Genomic DNA, 23,807 nt, shown 5'->3' with positions numbered 1-23,807 from the left:
AAGTAAACTCGCCCAAACAAGCAAGTGCATAAATATATAAACCCAGCCTCAATAACTTTCAAAACACGGCCCAATGAGGCGAAAGTCTCCATAGTCAATGCCAGACAGAAAAGGAGATTAAAAAAAAAAAAAAAAAAAAAAAAAAAACTAAACCGAGTAAAAATTCTCAATAGTGAACTAACATGCTGGCTGAGATCAAGACTGAGCAGACAGCACAGATGAAGTTCAGACACAGGTAACATTTTCAGTGACCAAGGGAGTGTGAGAAGAGTGAGGTGGGTTCCCCCTTAGGATAAACAATTCAGACAGTCAACATTTTCTCGTGGTCTTACACTAGACGATGAGAACGGCAGGTGAGGGGGAGACTGAGTGATGCTAGAATGTGAGTTGATGAGATGATTGGATGAGTTATGCTGTTTCTTATGTAACTTTTACTCGAGGTGTCAGCAGACCGTGGATAGTTCGCCCTCCCCTGCTATCGTCACCACACTACTACTGCTCCCGGCTCTACTGCTCCCTCCCAGTCCCAGTCCCTCCTTCCTGCTTTTCTCCTTCACCGCCTTGTTCGGGGAGACGTGGGCTAACCGAGTCTTGATGTTCAGAGACTTGGATGAATCCCCCGGCTTTAGTGTGACGATACTGGAGGCCGCCATAGCCCCCCCTGTGGTTGTGATGCTGGCTACTGTGGTGGTGGTGGTGGTGGTTGTGGCTGTGGCGGGAGTGATGGGTCTGTTGGTGGCCTCTGGAAGATTCTTGAGCAAATCCATGACTTCCAGAAACTCCGGGACCAGAGGGATTGAACTTTTGCTGCTCCCAGACGTCCTCCTTTTCTCTTCCTCTTCTTCCTTTGCACTAATTTCTACTTTTAGCTCTACATAAAAAACACAATGAAGGAAAAAATAAAACGAAAAGAAAAAAGGAGAAAAAGGAATGTTAGTTTTTTGTATGTATATGAAGATCTACAGTATATGAAAGAGAAATGTTATTTTTTTATAGGTATCTTATGGTCTACAGTATACTCCTCAACTCCTTGTTACTTTTTTCCTTAGCTAAATTACACCATTCAGTATTAGTCAAACTAAAATACAGGGCTCTAAGTTTTCAGCAAAACAAGCTGATAAATGGTTATTAACTACTTTTGCCATGTGGGTTCTCATAGCATTATACAGACGTCGGGCTTAAGCCACAATAAAGGAGTTCGCGTATTGCAGTCAACGGATTAGAGCAAAATATCCCCTCCACTACTGTTCTTACGCCATTCTTTCTTCTTCTGTGGACTGTACAAATACTGATACTACAATAACCTCATTAGAATCAGATTTATGCTATCATTACTCTCCATGCCACACTAATTGCATCCATCTCATTTGTTGCTCCCAAGGCATTACCGTTGCAAAGGTGCGAAAATGGATCAGAATAACAAAGTGGATATGTATACCGCTAATGCATGAAAAATTAATAGAATAACAAATAATACATACAACGACTCTCTCTCTCTCTCTCTCTCTCTCTCTCTCTCTCTAAGTTAAGCAGGAGCTGCCCGGTATGGACAAACCGGGCTTCTGGAGTTATCCTCTTTTCTTATATAATTATGTTCTCACAATCAACATTTATACACTGAGATACAGCACTCACATTTCACTCACCATTACCAACATAAATGCTCATCAAACGTATCATACCATACACACACATTCTGCAACATTTTTCACTAACGACATCATCACATGAACGAGAAAGCTTGTGTCTGCAATTACATGTATGCAATTATTTTTTAACTTCATATTAAAACACTCATAACTGTTATTACATTCACATATCGTCAGATTCCACAAAGCATTTTCATATTAGTAACACCATTCTAAACTTACACACTCACTACCACTTTCCTGCGTCTGTACGCATACTCTTCGTTTCTACTCATGCCCAACTACAGGCATGGAGATTCTTAGCTACTTCGGTTGTTCCCTGTTTTCTATCACCACCATCTTCGCCATTACCATCAGCAGCTGCATCCCAACTCTAATTCCTACCTAAGAAATGGACTGAAGCAGGATCTAGAAACAAAGAAACAGACAAACACAAAAGTAGAAGTCCAGTAAAATGGTCTATACAATCATTTTTACATAATTCGTCACTGATCATTCAAGTCACTGATATCCTCAAAACCAAAACAACAGTGCCATTAGCACTTGTTCTAAACTCCTGCACTGGAAAGACACGAGTAGTGAGGAACTACTAACCGAGAGTATCCATACCACCACTCGCACGACATCCTGTACTTACTTCAACATCGGTTTTGACAAGAGACATCACCTCCGCCTCCCCTGCTCCTTTATACTCCCTATCCTTCTCTTTTCTCTTTCTTTCTACTCCCTCTACCTTTATCCTTCCACAAGGTATATTCTCCCTCTTCCCTTTCACTTTCTCTTCCATTCCCTAATCCACTCTTCGATGCAAATCGCTTCTCTTATCCTTGCCCATCAATCACCCTATTACAATCACCTTATGCAAACTTCCTAATCTCACAAATTTCAACAACAAACACACTCAGAAACACGCGCTTTTTAGTCATCCCTCTCCATAAACAACCCTCATACCCCTCTGCCCTCCACCCACCTCCACCAACCTGATATAGTCGATGTGAGTGATCCTGAAGATGACCCGTCTCCCTCGTACGCGTAGGCCCTCAAGTCATCCCGGGGAAGGTCAGGGTCAGGGGTAATGTTCTCGCCGTCCCCCTTCCCATCCACACCGGCCACTGCCACCGTCCCAGCTCCAGACCCCCCACTACTGCTGCTGCTGGAGTTGCGCTTCCCTGTAGAGGAGGGCAAGTTGTTAAACTAAATATACCACTGAGCACATACAGTAAATGCAATCGTACAGTTTCGTACCGTTTATTAAAGTTCCATCACGCCTGCATAAGTCGGCTTTGGTCACCTATGGTGGATCTCCACAACTACACTTCATAATGGTACATGACAAAGCAATGCGCAATAACTTTCGAAACATGGTGATGCAGTCTGCGGAATTCTAAAAACTTTTCAGAATACTGTACTGTGTAAGAGTTTTTGAATTCAAAAGTGCTTGACTAAAACAACGGAGCAATATTACTGACCGCAAATTGTAAATTGTTGGTAGTTTCTCGTAGGTTTACGGGACTGATTCCAGTACCGTTTTTTGCAGTTTATTTTGGATCATCACCATCATCATCATCTCAAAACCTATCACCCACCCCCCCTCAAAGAAAAAAAATGGGGTTAGGTTGAATTCAAAAACAAAGAACAAAAAAGCTTACAAGGTGGGGAACTATCGACAAACATATCCAGTGGAGAGGACCACACAATCATTCACACACCACTCAAGCCCTCGCACTATACTCATTTTTTTTATTAACGAGGCGAAGATGCACGTGACAGGTTGGTGATGATTATCTGAATGCAACATGTCCGAATAACATTTACTAACTCAAATTTCCCCTTCAGAAGTAGGTTGTCAATTAATAATGCTAACAGCCAAGAGATTATGAATGTTGCATTCAGCCAATCATCACCAACCAGTCAAGTGCATCTTCGTCTCGACAAAAAAAAAAAAAAAATAATAAGTATAGTTCCACCTTAGCCTTCCCCCCCCCCCCTTTTTTGAGATGCGCTTCATATAGCCTACACCTCTGGGGCACAGTCATTTCATCAATTGTCATGGTAAAAAATGGGGAGCCAAATACTTGTCATGTGTTTCGTTGTTCACACTTCATTTATACACTTCGATGCCTTGCTAATTCTTTAGTTTCAGTAACTACCATACCTCGCTTCCTGATACACTCACCTAAAATACCTGTTTGTTATCATGGCCTATTACGCTTTATCTCACCTTGACACCCATTTGCATACTCGTATACCCTCTTAACTACCCTGTCTATAATGGTTCGTAAAAGCAGTATCAAACAGGACCCAACAAAATCATATTGGAATGGGTCAGTCACATGGTACTAGTCACTAAGCCTCTTCAGTATATGCTTGCTACCTACATGAGACTTTACTGAACCCAAGGAGAGCTAACGCAATGAAAGGTAAATCATCCGGAAGCAGCAACTGTGGTCAATTCAGTATGACAGTGCTCGAGTCCTTCAGTACCATGATGATTTTGTTCTGAGTTTTGGGAAACTTCTCTGTCTGAAGGGTTCAGTAGTAATCCCAATAGCCCAACTGCATTCACACTTCTCCCCTCTCCCCTCTGTGTGAACAAGAGCGTCTGGTGGTGGAGGAATAAAGTAGGAGGCGTCGTCGTGTACATGGGACTAAGCAACGAAACATGGTATAATTAATATTTTGCCATCTTTACTCAGTTAAAAAGTTCATATTCTTGCCGTGAAAATCTTAAAAAAAAAAAAGTAACAATATCCTAAGTTTTGTGGCGGTGGTTTCTAATCAGTTTGATACGAGAAACATTGCTCCTCAATTTAACATCATTTGGCGGTAGTAGTTATAAAGTATTAAATATGTCAACACACACGACAGGTAATGGGTTAGATACTGGCTGTAGAAAAAAAAAAAAAAAAATGAATATAGAATATCTGGTTTGTGAAGAAATTAAGGGTACGCGTCTCACACACACACACACACACACACACACACACACACACACACCTTTCTCTTTGGATCCAGATTTGGGTAGCCTGAATCTAAGACACTCCAAGAAGGTCTCCTGAGTGATGTCCTCTTTTATCTTCTCCCCTCCTCCTTCATCCCCTCCTCCTCCTCCTCCTCCTCCTCCTTCCGCTCCAACTCCTGCCTTCATCTCGAGGACGGTCTTCTTGCCCTCCCGTTGATCCCTGAGTGCGAGGTTGGTGCGGTGACGGTGAAGGCGTAGACTTACCACCAGGGCCACCACTGCTGAGGAGGGACGGGGTATCAGAGATGGAGAGAGAGATGAGGGAAGTATAAAGAGGGGAAGGGAGTATCAAGAGGTAGGGAGGTATGAAGAATGGAAGAAAACAAGAAGAGGGAAGTGGGATGGATGGAGAAAGGAAAAAGATATTCAGAGATTAGGAAAGTTTGGAGTAAACTTGGTGCGGTGAAGTGATGGTGTGGACTCTCCACTAGAGCCAACACTGCGTGGGGAGGGGGGAGGGTCAGTGGTGGTAGGAAGGGAGGGAGAGAATGGAGGTAGGGACAACTGAGCGAGGTATGAGGAAGGAAGGGAGGGGAAATGGTACTGGGAGACAGCAAGAGGGAAGAAAATGGGGGATGAACCAGTATAAACAGGAAATGGAAGGTATAAGGTCAACGAAAAATGATAATACAGTGGCGCACAAAACAACATATTCAAATAATAATGTATGTGTGCATACTATATACATCATTCACTCATCATCTAATCCAGTGTTGCCCCAGAGGAGCGTAGGAGCCTGGGGCTATGCCAGTTGGTCCAGACATTTAAGATGAAAGTGACCAGCCTCACTCATCCCTGAGTGGCATTATGTGAGCAACAAACTCCAACTACCCCTTGCATATAAACCTGCACCGACTCAATCCGATTGGAGCGCCTTATTTACCCACTAAACCACAAGGTGCCATAATCTGGCTATATGGTTACCACCGAGCGTAGTAAATGGTTTCCTGGTGTACAGAAAACCATTTTTTTATGTGTCCGACTCTGGACACAGGCTTCTCAGCCTGCTCCCAAGGCCCAATAATCCTCCTACATATCATACACCTCTACATGTCACCACTTCGGCGCTAACACCCACCGTCCATACTGAATACATGCTTTGGGCTGTTTCATACAGGACTGGTGTGTTGGTATTTAGCGGGGGTACATTTTTCATGCAGGCGGGTCTTATGGTAGATCAGTAAAGTCTGCTTTTGAAATTCAATTCCTTAAACTGTTCCCTGCCCCAGCAGGGATTCGAATCTGGGTCCATTAGGACTGCAGGCCACCTCTCTACCGATTCAGCCATCGTCTCACCGTAAAGTCATCCGTAGACAAAAGAAAGAGGAAAGAATCACAGAAGTGGAAGGAAGGAAGAGATGAAAGGGCAGCCACACGAAAGCAGCACTGCATCATGTGAGTGGATGGTGAGCGCCTCTACCTACCACATTCGCGGTGTGCCCTTTTTTCGATGAGGACTGAGGCGTTGCCCCCGAGTAGAGGACTTAGGTTCGGTGCGTTCAGCACTTCATGACCGGATGCCTTTCCTGATGTCTACCAACGACCCCTGGGTGGACCCGAATCTCCGACTCTTCGGCCAGAGCGGAGCGCTCTAACCCACTGCGCCACGACTGATTTTATATATACAGTATATATATATATATATATATATATATATATATATATATATATATATATATATATATATATAGATAGATAGATAGATAGACTGATAATGTGTGTGTGTGTGTGTGTGTGTGTGTGTGTGTGTGTGTACAAGCACATAAACACATGAATATACAAAAGCTCTGCATAACTACAATTTCAACCGAAACAATGTGCAGGATCTGATATGATGTTCCTGAGTACTTGTGGCGCGTACATGCACACACACGAACAATCTAACTTCAGCACCATATGGAAAAGAAGCCGATTAATCAAGCTGTGTTGAAATATAGGAGTTTTGCTTAAATTTCAGAGAGATTTTAAAAACTATTTTTGTGATTCGCAGGACTGGCTGACACAGAAAACCTTTGCTGCAGTTTTAACTTACCCATGTTAGTAAAATATTTGTGTACAAGTGGTGATAACTGGTAGCGTGCATGCTGTGGAAATGATCCCTTCCCTACAATGACATACTTTTTATACTTCATTCTTCCTCCCTGCAGACTATTTGGTTTTAAAGGTCGTTTTTTTTTTTTAAGACTGAGTGGCTTGTCAGCTGTGTGGGTGTTCTTGACTGCTGTATGCAATTTCGAAGCAGTGAGAGATTTTTAAGGCTGTGTGTCTTGGAAAGCATGTGTATGTTTTGGAAGGTGTGTGATGCTAGTGTTCGCAGTGTATGTAAATTCTGCGTGTCTATATCCTTTCCCGTTCATTAAGTTGCATTTGTATATGACTAACCAAGGAGAAGCAGCGAGGCGGTGATGGCAGCGATGGCGGCTGGTGCGGTGAGTGATGATGGTGGCTGTGGCGTGAAGGTGGACCACTGGCAGTTCTGTCCCGTATGACCCGGTCCACACAGGCACAGGTACCCGGGACGCAGGTTGTGGCAGGTACCCCCGTGTAGGCAGGGCGACCACACGCACTCGTCCACGTCCTCGCAACGCCGACCTGAGGCTTCCAGTCCCGGCCCACAGCTTCATCAGACAACGGCAAGGGAAAAAAATCATTATTATTGCTATAGACTTTCTCCTCCTTCTCCTCCTCCTCCTCCTCCTCATCATCATCATCATCATCATCATCATCATCATCTTGCTGAGCCTATTTCCCAACATCGTACATGGGACGGGAAATATCATTATCATCATCATCATCATCATCATCATCATCATCATCATCATCATCATCATCATCATCTTGCTGAGCCTATTTCCCAACATCGTACATGGGACGGGAAATATCATTATCATCATCATCATCATCATCATCATCATCATCATCAGACTCTGAATCAGAGTTATCATCTATCAAAGTCTATTCCCGGATGCTTCTAGCTCGGGTCCGCAGGTTTACCACACAAGGGCAGGCGAAAAAATCATCACCGTTGTCACCATTTCAATTAATTCATCATCATCATCACTGTAAGTTATCATCATCATTCTTATTATTGTTAGTCGTAAATGTTACAGTACTGTTATTATCATCAAAAACATTATCTTAAGCATACAGTATTCCATGAAGTAATTAATGGGGTGTCTTTCCATGGCACTTTCTGTCGCTAGCATTATATTCCAGTGTTGATCTGTTGTTACAACTTGGCACTGAAGATGAAGAGATGGCAATTTTAGGCCAAGTTAGAGTAAAATGAGTATACCATCGCCATAGTAATCCTGTTCCGCACTATTTGGTAAGCAGAGAGAGAAAATAATGGTCATGGCAGTCAGACACCATTGTTCATGTCATAAATATCAAAATTATCGTCTGCTCACGCCTGCCCGTCATTATTATAAATGGAGTGAAGAGGAGAGATGATGACAACTGGTTAAGATGGGGTGAGATGTGTGAATGCTGAGTTGCGAGAGGCAGACCGAAAAAGACCTGAGAGGTCATAGTGTGTGACCACAAGGATAAGGAACTGAATAAAGAGGCTACTACAGATCGAGCTGTGTGGAGAGTGGCCATTAGGTGACCTAGGCCGATGCATGCAAACATGTTGAAGCCTTTACAAACGAACGAACGAACCTAAAGTTATCCCACTGTTATACTTAGTGTGGAAAGAAATAAATTCTAACACCTTTGGCCACCATGTCCTCAACGATACTTCAGTTACCTCCGCCAGGAGTTACCCTAAATACTCATTTTACTTACTAACCCAGAAAGGGTGGATGGATACCGGAGTAGCCGGAGTAGAATGATGCCAGCTACCTGCATCAGAATTCTACCCCAAAAATAAGAAGCTTAACGCTTAACTAAGACAGTCATTGCAACTGAAATGCTGAGAGTTTACAATAAGCTTGCAATGTTTATGGGAAGTTTTCGCAATATGATCCTGAACAACTCTTATGACTAGAAAAAAAATTTCCATACCAGTCAGTCGATTTCAGATGTAATTTTGTTTACTCGTAAATTTTCATCTAACGTTTTCTCTAGTTAAGTGTAATTCCATGGAACCCAAATGATTATTTACATCCCAGAAAGTGGAAGGAGAGCCAACAGTGGACGAACGGTACAACAGGCCACAGGAGCTTCACTACCATTAGTCCGATAATATTTTATTGTCATCATTGCTGTCACTGTACGATTTTATTGAAGTCGGCAGATCTCAACGAGAAAAAGTGCTTATCAAGACTATATCTGACACCAGTATTTCGAAAGGAATATGCAAAGCTAATTAGCCCATAATCGTGGAGAATTATCAGAAATTCAAAAAAGAAAAAATGATGTGCTCTGGCTGAAGAACTTTAAGTGGGGAGTCATTCTAGGAATGAGGGAGGATAATATGAGGGGATGAATGGATGTATGTATGTATGTACAATATATATATATATATATATATATATATATATATATATATATATATATATATATATATATATTGCAAGACGCCATAATCCCTTAAGGGGTGGCCATTTGACTTTGAGTTATTTGTTTTACGGGGAGGGGAACTAACCCTCCACCAACCCACTTGCTGACACGTAGGGAGCACGTATGGTTTGGTTATATGGTTACCACACAGCGTTGTAAATGATTTCTTTGCTTACAGGAAACCATTTGGCTTGTCACTCAATGTAAAGCCACCTGTAAAGGAAAGAAAAGCAGTAAGAAGTGACAGGAGAGATGGAAGAAATAGGAAGAGAGGAAAGCAGGCACAGAAAAAGAATGATAAAGGCTAAGGAAGTAGGCAGCACTAAATCAAGTGAGTGGATAGGGGTCGCCACCACCTACCAGTATATATATATATATATATATATATATATATATATATATATATATATATATATATATATGTGTGTGTGTGTGTGTGTGTGTGTGTGTGTGGAGCCTCTATGGTACAGCGGTAGTGTGCGTTTTCGTACACTGAAGAACGAAGGTTCGCGCCCAGCCAGGGTAATAAATTTTGGGAGCGTTCTTCTGGCCACGTACTGTATTGGCGGACATCAGGGGTGCTATGGTTGAACCAGTGTCGCATGCTATAAAGTATGCATGCACCCAGTCAGCTTGCGCGGGCCGATTACCCTTGGTTCACAGACTACACACACATCCAAAGCCACTCCAACACTACAATATACTTACAAGCACTTCTCACCCTATATACAATCTCTACCAGACAGCCTAAGCCACTGGGTAGAGATACATTGGCTGAATCGTTCCCGCTTCGGTTGGGATAGGCCGGTCCTGCAGTGGACACTCAAACGGCTGATGAAATAAGATTATATATATATATATATATATATATATATATATATATATATATATATATATATATATATATATATATATATATATATATATATATATATATATGAGCACTTTTAGGGGAGACGTTTAACGGAGTAATTGGCTGATGAAAATTAAAGCCCCTGGCGGCATTAAACCAGAGGTAATGCCAGCGAACAGCTATTAGTGAAACGTTTTTAGAGAACGTGTGGCTTCATGGAAGTTAATTATGGGGTCGGAGGTGAATTGTGCAGGAAGGTAAAGATCTCATTAATAAACTGTGTATCCTGGGAAGATGAGCGTAATTAAGCCTCAGCTGTTCCTCCCTTATATAAATATACTGTACTTCGTTATCCCGCATGTGGACTGTGGCTCACCTGTAAACTCGATCAAAATTATTTTTATAATGGTCTGTCTTACATTTTGAAACCGTGTACGAAACGTATGAAAATATTCGCCACTAGGCCCACTACCTACTCACAGCTGTACAGTAAACAGACAGTAATTCAAGCCGTACGACATGATGAAAAAACTTTATGCAAAATATGAAGTAAAAGTGTTCATTCTGAAACATTCGACAACGGGGGGGGGGGGGACAAGCCACACCGCTCATTACGAGCCATCAGTTACTTAAGTAAAGAAAATTTTTTGGTCGGTTGTATATTTGCTGTGGCGTAGAATCATATTCTGGTGTGGTTAGGAGGCTTTATAGCATATTTCCATGCCGGTTTATTTCTGCATACGGCAAAATTTATATTCTGTTGTGTGTCATTTACGCAGTACAAGTCGATGTTAGAAAAATTAACATATGACGGAATGGTAAAGTATTAAAGAAAAGGCGTTATAAAGCCTCCTACGCTAGCATGATTACAGATCTCGATCAGAGACACAAACGTTCTGGTAACATAGGATCTGTGACCCACTGTGGCTTAACATTTAACCTTTTCTGCTAAGGGATGTATTTTCTATTTTATTCGTGTTATACCCCGACGATCTTTTTTCTTTCCAACTTAAAATTTCCCTCTTGGAATTATATACAGCTTTCATTAACCCTTCTGATACAATGTCTCATGAGTTATAGCGTTTGGAGGTAGCAAGAATAAAACAAGAAATCCGTCCTCAGGTTGAAGCAGTAAATGACATGTAAATTTGACCACTGACTGACCTGCACGTGACCTGTCCCCATGAAGTGGTGCAGGCGAGGGGGGCGGTGCAGGTGGTGTTGATGCAGGGGGTCGAGGCTAGACACTCCCCCTCCAGGTGCCGGACTGAGGTTACCTGTCCCCAGCTGGTCCCGTTAGCGGCAGGAGGCAGTGGTAAGGGACGCCCGGACACACGGAGGTCATCCACGCAAGCTGAGGTTAGAACAGGACAGGTCTAGTCAAGGCACAATGAGAGAAAATACTTATGTTTGGGGAAATAAAGGTACCAGTCGTATTTTTAATCTCTTTAAATTCTTGGTTGCGTCAAATAACGATAATTAATTGAAAGGTGACCACTTGGGCTTAATGGTTGGAAACTACCTCCAGTAACCCCTCAACCCTGAGGACGTTTATTTATATATATATATATATATATATATATATATATTCCAGGCTAACGACTGTCGTTTGTTTTTAAGCCAAGAAGAGCCTTCGAGTTGAAGGGGTTAGCACTACATGGGAGAGTTTATATCCAAATCCCCAGTTACGGATGGTCATTTACAGAATGGTAGATGGAGTCACTCGCTGGTCACGTAACAGAGTTTTCAGCAGTAACGAGGAGCAGCCAAAAATGCTTTACTGTATTCATGGGTTCTACAAAAGGCTGGTAGAATATACGATCTCTGTAGCCTACTGTACTGTTCATGCCTATAGACCACAGAGTGAGAGACAGAGGAGTTGGGTATCTTTAAATAACACTAAAGTTGTGCTCACAGTTCGACTGTATGTCCTTAACCCCTTCAGCTCAAGGAGGTCTTTTTCATTTTATTTCTTGCCAGCAAATGATTATACAATATGCACCAAGAATGAGACTTTTCGAACTGAAGAAGTTAGATATAGGTACTGTCTTCAACAATCCAAAAATACGAGGAGGTCTTCCTACGCTTATAAACAGCCTGGTAGGACAAAGAGAAAACGTGGTGTTGTATTATCAAGAATGAATTAAAAATAAAAGAAAAAAGGTTGTGCACTGCATCCATTCTCACTTACACATGCACCACGGTCAGTGCATCGACTCTAGGCCTTGACCTGAGGCCCACCTGGTCGCTGGTATTCACCGTCCTTACATGTTAGGGTTATCCCATCCAGAACTGTTAGCAGTATAAGAGGGGGTAATAGTCCGTCCCCTGGGTCCCAGCAATCATTTTACGTGCCACACATACTTATGTCATCAATTGGGCATTAACCCCCAACGTTTATTCTAAATTTATAACACCCACCGTCTGCTCTGAATACATGCTAGGGTTGTCGCATTCAAGACCGGTCTGACAACATTAGCTGGGGTGATTTTATGGCAGGTAGCTGAGTCTTAAGGAAAGATCAGCTAAGCCTGTTTTAACAAAATTCACATTGTTACCTTGTTCTTGTCCCAACCTGGGATCAAACGCAAGTCTTTTCTAACACGAGATCACTGCTCCAACCACCTGCACACCACCTGCAACTATGCTCTCTCTCTCTCTCTCTCTCTGACACCGAAGCAATGAGGTTGTCAGCAAAATAAATGTTAGGAGGGAGTAACTGAAATCAGCAAAAATATATCTAATGGTACTAAACTACTTCAGTCCGATGACGTGTTTCATATTATGTCCTCCCTCTTTTCAGAAAATTCGTCTGTCAGTAGTAAGAATCACTAAAATGATATCATTGTGGTGAAGGTGTTTATAGATGGTTGTGACACTGAGGATGAATGGGCTACGGCGTCATGGAAACAAAAGTTGTCATACACGGGACACACTGAGATAAACGGAGAGGTGATGGTTAAGTGTCTGGTGTAGGGTAATGTCTCGGGATTTGAGTTTCTTTAAGAAAGTCTCAATAGATATTCCGTAATATCCTTCGACTTCTCATAAAAACATCCCCGCTAATAGGCTACCATCACACAGGTTCCCGAGTATTCAGTTTGGACGATGCCTATTAGCCTCCAAGTAGTGATGTGTCAAGGTGTGTCCCACCTGCTGCACCGGTATATTATATATATATATATATATATACATATATATATATATATATATATATATATATATATATATATATATATATATATACATATATATATATATATATATATATATATATATATATACACACGGTGGTGCAAAGATAGGTTGACATTTACCATTTATTCCAACACAAAAGACACACTTTTAGTCTCGTAAATGTTCAAAGTGTCCGCCCTCACCACTGACAAATTCCTGGAGTCTGTCAGCCACACTTCGACACATAAGAGTTTTACATAACATAAGACTTTTACATACATAATAAAACATAATAATGTCAACCTACTTTTGCACCACCCTGTACATAAAGGCAATGCATATCTATCTATCTGTCTATTTATCTATCTATCTATCTATCTATTATATATGTATGTATATATATATATTATAAAATTATAAATTATATACATATGTATATACAGTATTATATATAATGATATATAATACTGTATATACATATCTATATCTATCTATCTATCTATCTCTATATATAAATATATATATAAATATATAAATACATTATATATATATATATATATATATATATATATATATATATATATATATATATATATATATATGAATCACAAAATTATAATAATTAATGTTGTATGTGTAAACATTAAACTATTAAAAAAACACATACATGCTACGTAAGAGCCAAATGTAAAGAAAAGTTTTCACTTACTAATTCTACTCGACTCACAATTAAAAAAAAAAAAAAATGGTTTCGCACACTTAAGAGAAACACACGCCCCTCCAACGCTCACATACCAGGCTCCTAACTAGTAGCCCTGGAAGTAAACACTGACTTTCGTTATTTGTTTTGTATTCTTTCCGTCCTCCAAAAGCCTCCCCGTCAGCTCAAAAGTTGCAGGGTCGACACACAAAGTGGCCACGACACCCGACCTCAACAAGTGATCTTCAGAGGGGAGGCGGGTTCGGGGGGGGAGGGGCAGAAGGGAGAGGAGAGGAGGGGAAGAGATAGATGACAGAAAGATGAGAGGGAGAGGAAATAAGAGGAGTACAGGGTAAGGCGAAGACGGGAGGGGAAAGGAAAATAGAGGACAGAAAGGGGTGAGGTGGAAATGCGGGGAAAAAATTGGGGGAGGTGGAGAGAGGAAGAGGGAGAGTTCAAAAGAGAGTGAAAGGAGAGAGAGGAAAGGAGGGAAGGGAGGGCGGGAAGGGTGGAAGGTACGCGGAAAAGAGAGAGGTGAAGGGAGGTGGAAAATAGAGTTTAGAGAGGGAGAGAGGTGACAGGGGGATAGGGGTTACGGGTGAAAATATAAAAAGTAAAGGGGAAGGGGAGTGAGCGCTGCAAGGAAAAGAATAGAGAAAGAGGTGGAATAAGAGGAAAAAATGAAGAGAACGGTAGAGGTTGAAGGTGAGGGGTAAAAAGGAGGAAGGGGAATGTGGAAGGGGGGAGGAGGGAGAAAATTGGAAAGATGAGTTGGTAGATGGAGGGTGAGTGGTGAAAGACATAGCCTAATGAAAAGTGAAAAGAAGAGAGAAACGACGGGGTAAAATCGAGAGAGGGAGAAATGGAGGAAAGAGGGAGGTGCAAGGTAGAAGGGGGAAAGGTAGAAGACTGGAGGAACACGAGGCTGAGAGTTAGAAAGAGGAGAAACGGAAGGACGCAAACGGTAACAGGAGTACAGTGAAGAGAGAGAGGAAATGAGCAAAGACTGGGAAGGAGACAAGATGAAAAAAGGTGAAAATGGAAGGAGACACAGAGTGAAGTACAAAGGAGTACAAAGAAAAGCAAACAACAACAGACCCATTGGTCCCCATAAGGCAACTTACCAAAGAAGACAATGACCATGCACGAAGTAAACAAAGATGGCAAAGTACGAAGGCAGAAGGAGAAGATGAGATTAAAATGAGATGACGGAGAAGGGAAGACGCGAAAGAATGACAGGAAAAGTGAGGGGGGGGGGCAAAAGAAAAGAAAGAAGAGAGACTGGAGAAACAGGGGAAGGTAGAAAAAAAAAAAAAACGGAGGAAGAGGAGAAGGACAAGGACTCACCACGGTGAGTAACACACAGGGTGAAAAGGAAAGGCGAAGAGAGTGACAAATGGAAAGGACAAGGGAGGGGGAGGTGCAAAGAGGAGAAAGGAGACATTATGGGGAGAAAGCGACAGGAGACGAGGCGTAAGAGATGCAGAGAGAGAGAGGAGGATGATATGGGGAGAAGGGAAGACAGGGAGAAAAAGGGTAAAGGACATGGGGAAAGAAGGGGTGAAAGGGCAAAGAAAGGGATAAAGTGTAAGAAGAAATGTTAGAGGGAAAGAATGGATGAGGGGAACTAGAAAGGAGAGAGAGAGGGGGGGGAAGGGTGACAGGAAATGAGGGAGGGAGAGAAAAAGAGAGGGGTGAGGGAGGGGGGAAAGAGTAAACAAAGGGAGAAAGACACAAAAGGATAGGGAAAAAGAGATAGCGAAAGGAAAGAAGGGTAGAAAAGGTTAGGGGAAAGGGGAGAAGGAGGGAGAAACGAGGAGGGCAAAGGGGAGACAAGAGGAGGAGGGGGGGTTAGGGGAAGAACTGGGGGGGAAGGGGGGAAAGCGACAGGACACGAGAAAATGATGTATTGCAACAACCTACCATCAAAATTCCTCTTGTTGGAAAAATAGAATATATATTGTAACTGTGAGGGTATTTCAACACTTGAGCACTTGACTGTCACCTCTCCTCACTGACCCAGTTGCAATGAAAAATGTACCTGGCGAGGGTGGTTAGTGCAGAAAAAATCTACACAAGAGAGAGAGAGAGAGAGAGAGAGAGAGAGAGAGAGAGAGAGAGAGAGAGAGTTTTTTTTGTGTGTGTGTGTGTGTGTGTGTGTATATATATATATATATATATATATATATATATATATATATATATATATATATATATATAACACTTCGCAGCTTCCCCGGATTAATTCAACCCTTTGTGACACTGTAGTTCTAGTGCTCTCATCCTGACATCGAGATGTTTCTTATTTAAATATAACTGAGCAGGATAGCACGTAAAAAAAACAAATGACCGCCATCGTACTGGAAGGACTTTAAATACTTTGTCGAATCTCGCCGGTTATACATCCCTAAGCAATACGCGAAGGGTTTCTCTCCACATTTAGAAATACCGACGAGTGACAGCAAGATATAAGGAAATAGTCATAATACTATAAACACCTGAAACACATAGTCGATATCCTAGATTTATGTATCCTTAAACATTTACTCCCTTCACCACGAGAGATCCCTTGCAAATGAATATAATTGTCTGCGGTAACATAAGAACTTCATCGTGGTGAAAGAGCCTAATATGTTCTGTAATTACCCTGAATTAATCATGCCTTCAACATTAATGTTGCTCCAGCACTCGTAATGCCTTCACAAAGAAAGAACTTTCAAAGGGTGAATGAATATAATCATGCGATGGCAGCAAGAATATAAAAAAATAAGTGTAATCATACCGAGAGGATTGCAATAATCTACATTCCGCATATAACTTCCTTCACTACGATCACACTTGTATATTATTTTTGCCACTACCAGACGATTAAATACTGCTCCAGAGACACCTTCCAAACTGGATGAGATAGATGTAACTTTCACTGAGGAAGAGGTAGATGAGGACGAGATGAGATGAGATTCGGAGATTCACTGGGATTCGGTGAAACAGGCTAACGGCCAATAGGTCTCCGTGGAAAAAGCTGGAGGTGACCTTTGTCCTGCAGTGTACTATAATAGTGTACTCTTTCAGACTGATGCTGACGAATTCTTTACAAACCGGTTGCTTTACAAAGCTGCTCATAATCTCCTGGCAGCAGCAAGAACATATAAATGACTTCCTCAGGTTTCAGAGCCAAATTTAGGTCAAAGAAACACCTGCAGCCCCAGTGGTGGTCTTACCAAAACACCCCGGCCTTAACTCCCTCCACTACCACCACCACCACTATTTACACAACACGGATTAAATTACATTGCCTACCTTGAGAGATTGATTAGACTCTGTGCCTACCAGCTCTTCATCTCCCTCTTCCCCCAGCACTTCCATAACTCTCCTCTCTCTCTCTCTCTCTCTCTCAGCAAGCAAGCGACCGCAGCCTCCCCCCCCCCCCGTATGACAGCACTCTCATTTTCATTTTTTTACACCGCTATGAAATTTCTTTCGGGTATTTTAATCCCACAGGTTTATTTTGCCAATCTTTACGGCTTCTTTCCGGAGGCCTTAATGAGTGGGGAATCACGGGAGAAGAACCTTACACAGTACTATCCTATTCTTTTGCTTCTACATGCAGAGAAAAAATGCCCTTAACGTGAGGGCCAGATTACCTCACTGGGATCGTAAGGTCTGTGTAATCCATGCATCGATGTAACACTCTTCCTCTGTAACTTTTCCTCCATCTTCCCTTCTGTATCTCTTTCCCTTTTATTTCATCTTCACATTCATTAACCACTGAACTGTAATGACGTTTTCTTGTTTTATTCTTACTGCCATCAAAAGCTTACGTTCAGTTTTGGAGAATCGTCGAACTGAAAGAATTAGATACACCGTCCACGCACGAGAGAAATTTCTTGAGTTGAATAAAGCAGTCTGGAAGCAACGAAGCTCAACTAAAATATGTTAAGGCTGGACTACCTCGTTTGGATTGTAAGGTTTCTGTGATCTGTATAATTAATTCCCCCTTGAATTCTCTTTCATTTTACCTTTTCTTTCATTTCCCTTTCTTTTCTTCTCATAATCTAAACTATTCTTTCTCCTTCCGTCTCATACTGCCCACAGTGATTCTCTCTCTCTCTCTCTCTCATTTTCCCTTACCTCCTCACTCGTGTTCACTGGCTCATCTTTCACTTCCCTTCCCATCTTTTCTTCCCACCTTCACACACTGCCTCCTCTACCCTCCCTCCAGACTCTCCCCTTTTCCTTCCCCATTTTTTCCTCCCCCTACCTTGCAACTCCACTTCCTACATAATCTCCCTTTATCCCTTCCTTTAGTTTCTCTTACTCATCCCTCCACTTCCTTTCTCTTTCCCATGCCAGTTTCCATCAACCTCTCTCCGTCCTTCTCACTCTTCCTCCCTTTCTTTCTTCTACATCTTCTCTCCCGGTTCCTCTCTCCACTCACCTCTTACCACACCTCTTTCCTTTCCTTTCACTCTCTCTCCCTCCCTCCTCAACACTTTCACTAACAACTACTCTCCCAACACAACATCCCTCGTCGTCCTTTCCCTTCCCACCATTCACTCTCTCCATCCTCTATCTACATCCTCCTCCTCCTTCCGCCACCACAATCTCCCTCCCCATCCACTCGATCACTCCCTCTCCCTTCTCACCATTCCTCCCTCCTTCAGCTTTCTCCCCATTCCAACCACTATCATCTCTCCAACCAATCCTTCCTTTCTCCCTCTCTTCCCCTACATCCATATTCTCCTCTCCTTCCTTCCCGCTTGTCTGCCACTCCAGACCCTCTCCTCTCCTACTCCAAACCTGCCTCGCATTCCTCTACACCCCCCTGAATCCCACCCTCCTCGTCAGCGCTTATAATTCCACCCTCCTTCCCTCCATCCATCCACTACCCTCTCCACATTCCCTTCCCCTGTCTCTCCCAACACAATCTCTCCCCCTGGCCCACTCCAGCCTCCCCTCCCGCGTCCCACTCCATCCCCACTCCACAATTAATTAAATGAGTAAGTCGACCCCCCAGCATCAGAGGGCCTGGGTTCGTGTTTTACTGGGGCCATGGAAGTGCTTCACTGTTTTTTTAAGCTTTCATTTATTTTTTTAACTTTTATTTTTTTTTATTTTTTTTTTTTACAACGTGTTATTTGGAATTGTTTCTATGACGCATGTTTTTATATGGAAGGGCAATTATATATTCTTTGACTGACTCTCTCTCTCTCTCTCTCTCTCTCTCTCTCGCTCCCAGCCTTTTTACCCTATTATTAATCTCTTCTTTCACGTCAAACTTATTATCCTCCCTGAGCCCTCTTTCACCTCTCATCATCTTAATTATTTATCCACATTATCCTCCTTTTCCCTCCTTCCACCTCCCTCCCCCCCCCGGCTCTCTCTCTCTCTCTCTCTCTCTCTCTCTCTCTCCCTTCCTTCCTTCCTTCTTTACTTCCCTCTCTCCCTCTCCTCCCCTCCCTGCTTCCCTCCCTGACAAAACTCTGCTCCTCTATCAACTTTCCTCTGGCCTGGGCTCATCAAAGAGGTCGCTCTTGCTTTGGTTGCCTGCTTGCTTGCTTGCTTGCTTGCTTCAGGGATTTTTTTGGCTTGCTTCAGGTATTCTTTCTGGCTTGCTTTAGGCTTCTTGCTTGCCTGTTTGAGGATTTTTCTGTTGCTTGGTTGTGGAATTTTCGTCCATTTTCTTGCTTTTTGCTTGCTTCCTTGAGTGATCCTCTCGTTTTCCTGGGGAAATTCCGGCTGCTTGCTTGAAGGAGTTGAGCTTGCTTGCCCGATGGATTCTTGCTTGCATGAGGGACTTCTGCTTGCTTACTTAAGGGGCTTCTGTCTGCTTATTTGTCTGCTTGCCGGAGGTTGCTTGTTTCTCCCTTGACTGTTAAAGGAATATTTGCTTCCTCTCCCACTTGCTGAGAGAAGGATTCTCGATTGATTTACCTGCTATTGGGATTTTTGCTTGCTTTACCTGCTTGGGGATTCTTGCTTGATTTACGTGCTGTTGGAATCATTGCATGCTTCCTTACTTATCCGTTTTTTCGAAGGATTCTTAGCTCCTTGCTTGCTTTATTAATATGAAGGATTCTTGCTTACTTGACGGGGTAATAGATCATTGCTTTCTAGAGGACTGTTGCTTACTTATGTGCCTTTCTTGATTTTTGTCTGCTTCTGCCTGAGTGATAAGTGCATTGTACCATTCTTGCTTCATGGATTTCCTTACCTGCTTGCTTCTCTGAATAGATTGTATTGTTTCATAGGGGGTTGTATTTTTTTCTTGTCTTGCTTGAGAAGATCTGGTTTGCTTGTGTTCTTAGTTTTGGGATGTAATCTTACCTTCCTACTTGATTGTGTTACTTGGGGATATCTGCTTGTTCCTGCATTGCCTGAAGTTTTGCTTGCTTACTTGTCTTGCTTGCAGGATTTTGCTTGGAGTGTGTGTCTTGTCTGAGGAATCCTGCTTGCTTGCTTGATTTGCTTGAGGGATTTCAGCGCCTGTCTTACCTGAGGGATTATCTGCTTCCTTAAACTTGCTTGGGGGACGACTTCTTGCTTGCTGCCAGATTTTTGCCTTCTTACTTGATGAATGGATGTCTGCTTCATGGATTTACGCTTGCTTGAGTGTTATTGGTTGCTTGCTTGAGGGATATCTGCTTGCTTGCTTGCTTGGATTTACGTTTTCTTGGACAGATTTCTTCTTGCTTTACAAATGGATGGGTTGCTTGCTTGAGGCATTCTTCTTTACTACTTGACATTTTTGTTTGGTTGATGAACTCTTGTTTACTTGCTGAGTTTGTAGGCTTCATCCTTCCTTGTTTGAAGATTTCCGCTTCTTTGTTTGCTTGCATCTTGCTTGCTTGAGTTTACCTCTATCTGAAATCCTTGGTTGGTTGTTTGCAAGCCTACCTCTTTATTTTGATGCCTGTTTGTTACGTAGGCGTCTATCTGCTTGTTTTAGTCTTTCTTATGACTTCGTTAGTTCGTTTACATTCTACCTTGTTCTGTCGAGTATGATTCGCCATCCTGCCCACCTTTTTCTTTCTTTCTTACTTATTTGCTTGTGACTTAATTACAGTTTCTACTTTCTTCCTTGTTTGCTTGTTTGCGATATCGTTGCCTCGTCTACGTTCTTCCTTGTTTGCTTGCGATTTTGTTGTTTTATCTATCCTCATATTTGCTTGAATTTTTCTTTAAACTGTTTCCGCTCAATAATTTTCTCGCATACTTATTGTTTGCGATCCGAAATCTTACCTACAGTCCTGCTAACTTACTAACGACTTGGTTATCTTGACTACATTCTTGATAACTGGCTTGCGATTAAGTTTCTTTTTTAATATTTTGTATACTCGGGATTTTGTTTCAATATACCTTCTTGCTATGTATGGTCCTGATTCTCTTGTTTATACCGCTACTATCTCCATGTTGTTGCTTTATCACCTGCTTGCGATTTCCTTAACTTCTCCTCGTGATTGCTTGCTTGCTTGACTGTTTGGATGGGTGTGGATCTGCTTGCTCTCTAGAGTGCACGCTCGCTCATTTGCGTGCGCTGGTGGGTGGGGGATTGCGTGCATGATGTTGCCTGCGTGTGTTTTCTCGGCCGGAAATTTGGAGGGAGATTCATTTTCCTGCCCATGGTTCCTTCGTGTGTTTGCTTTAGGTGCTTGATTACTTGCTTGTCTGTTTGTATGAGCTTGTTTGCTGGATTTATTCTTGACCTCTTCATCCATTTCTCTGCTTACTTGTTTACCGTAATTTCTGCTTGCTTCTCTGCTCATTCAGTTCCTATTTACCTCTTTTTCACTCAGTTTCTACTTAATATTCACTCATCTCCAACCTACTTACTATTTACTCAGTTCCTACCTACTTACTACTCACTCAGCTCCCACCTACTTACTTTTCACTCAGCTCTTATACCTACTTTCTATTCACTCAGCCCCTACCTACTTATTCACTCAATTCCTACCTTCCTATTCTTCCCTCTGCTCTTAATTAAAGGATAGCCTACTTACTCAGTTCTTAAATACTTGCTCTCGGAAAATCTCAATTCTTACCAAGTTAATTAGGTTTGTATAAGATTCCTACCTGTTTACTTAGTACCTACCTACTTACCTCCCTCCCTCTCTGCATACCTACTGACCTAACAACTAACACTCCTTTCTATCTACCTTGCTACACAACTCGCATTTTCCATACACCTGATTGCCCTTCTGCCTACTCATCTATCCAGTTCATTTTCTGCTTGATTATTTACCTTCATCCATACCTGTTTCACTACCCATATAACTACTCATAATCCCTGCCTCTCCACTGTGTGTGTCTACTTATTCTTTCCTTCTTAACTGACACCTTTGTCTATCTTATCTAATTCAGTTTCTGCCAATACCCATTCACCTACCTAACAACTTGCATTAAAGCTAACCTACCTACCTATCTACCTACCTACTTACCTACCTACACTCGTGTTTATACTTATCTCATTATATATTTGCTCACATCTCAGCCTGTTCACCTATCCATTTAAATTCCTCTCAATTTACTTGCATACTTAAATACTTCTCTGTCTATTAACACGTTAGCCCTATAACCATTAAACAAATTTCCACTTTCATGTCCAAAATCTTCCCATTTCTACTGTCATCATCATCATCATCATCATCACCTCACTAATAATGAAGTGGGTTGCACTGCCTTTCTGTCTGTCCACGTACAGTTGTCCACCTACTTACTCTTTGTCTCTCTACCCTACCACCTACCTAAGTCCCTATTCACTTACTTTTACTGTTCACTTACATATCTGCCTACCATCCACAAATCCACTTAAATCCTTATCCACTTAAGAGATGGCTGACCTCATCGCTCCAAGGAGGGTCTGTCAAAAAAAAAAAAAAAAAAAAAAAAAAAAAAAAAAATCCCGGAACTGACGACATTAAGTCCCCACCAATCTGGGCGCCTGATTGTCTGTTTTCCTCTCTCTCTCCCTCCTTCCTTCTCTGCTTGCCTCCCTGTCTCCCTTCCAATTTTCTTACCTCCCCACCTCCCTCCCATTCTCACTCTTGATCCTTCATCCTTCCAATTTGTTTAGTTTCTTCCCTCCTCCCTCCCCATCTCACTACCTCTCTGTCTCCCTAATTCCCTCCCTGCCTACCTCCACATTTCTCTGTCAATCTGACTTCATTCCAATCTCCCTGCCTCCCTCCCTCCCATTCTTTTCGTCTCCATACCCTTCTGTCTCACTACCTGCCTCCTTATCGCCCATCTCCTTCCCTGCCTGCCTCCCTATATCACTCCCTACCAACTTCTTTCTCTTCTTCCTCATCTCTCTACCTCGTTGCCATCCTATCTCACTTCCCTTCAACCTCCCCCCCTCCTACCTTCCTTTTCCTCAACTTCCTACCTTCCTGTCCCCCCCCCATCTACTCTGTTAATTTCCTACCTTTTCGCCTACGTAGCCCCCTATCTCTCCATTTCCGAACTTCTGTCTCCCCATCTCCCTCTTTGTCTACCTTTCTCCCTACCTCTCTCATCTTCCCTTTATGTATCTCCGAATCTGCCCACTTCCCTTCCCATTTCACTGCCTCTAAGCGGGGCTGCCTGCCTGCCTGCCTGCCTGCTTGCTTGTTTGGATAACTGCCTGCTTCCCAGTCGTCCTCCTGATTTCTCTCTCTCACCATCTCAGTCCCTATGCTTCCCACCCCATCTCCCTCCCTCACAGTCTCCCATCTCATTCCCTATATCCCTTCCAAATTACCTCCCCATTTCCCTCCCCAACTCCCTGCCTCCAGCTAGCCTACCTGCCTGTCTGTCTACCATCCTCCTTGCCCAACTCCTATTTCTCAACTCCATTTTCCTACCCCTCTGCTCATCTCCCCGTTTCTCATCATTCCTACTTTCCTATTTCCCTGTCCAATC

General features: G+C 42.4%; 1 protein-coding gene across 1 annotated transcript in view; it reads right to left on the bottom strand.

The window, feature by feature from the left end:
- Positions 1–443: 443 nt before the first annotated feature.
- The window catches only part of LOC145413628 (putative neural-cadherin 2), a 276,011-nt gene continuing 252,647 nt past the window's right edge, over positions 444–23,807 (bottom strand). Inside the window, exons 23-27 of the mRNA XM_080283289.1 lie at positions 11,195–11,384; positions 7,054–7,289; positions 4,643–4,892; positions 2,630–2,796; positions 444–838 (exon numbers count right to left, since the gene is read on the bottom strand). Of these exons, the coding sequence (XP_080139415.1) occupies positions 444–838; positions 2,630–2,796; positions 4,643–4,892; positions 7,054–7,289; positions 11,195–11,384 (1,238 nt within the window). The remainder of the gene's footprint in view (positions 839–2,629; positions 2,797–4,642; positions 4,893–7,053; positions 7,290–11,194; positions 11,385–23,807) is intronic.

The sequence above is a fragment of the Coenobita brevimanus genome, chromosome 97 (assembly GCF_032717465.1).
Source record: "Coenobita brevimanus isolate Jiangsu-jjx chromosome 97, ASM3271746v2, whole genome shotgun sequence".
In the NCBI taxonomy this organism is placed as follows: domain Eukaryota; kingdom Metazoa; phylum Arthropoda; class Malacostraca; order Decapoda; family Coenobitidae; genus Coenobita; species Coenobita brevimanus.
Note: the sequence above shows the minus strand (reverse complement) of the source record. Positions and strands in the feature narration are given on the sequence as shown.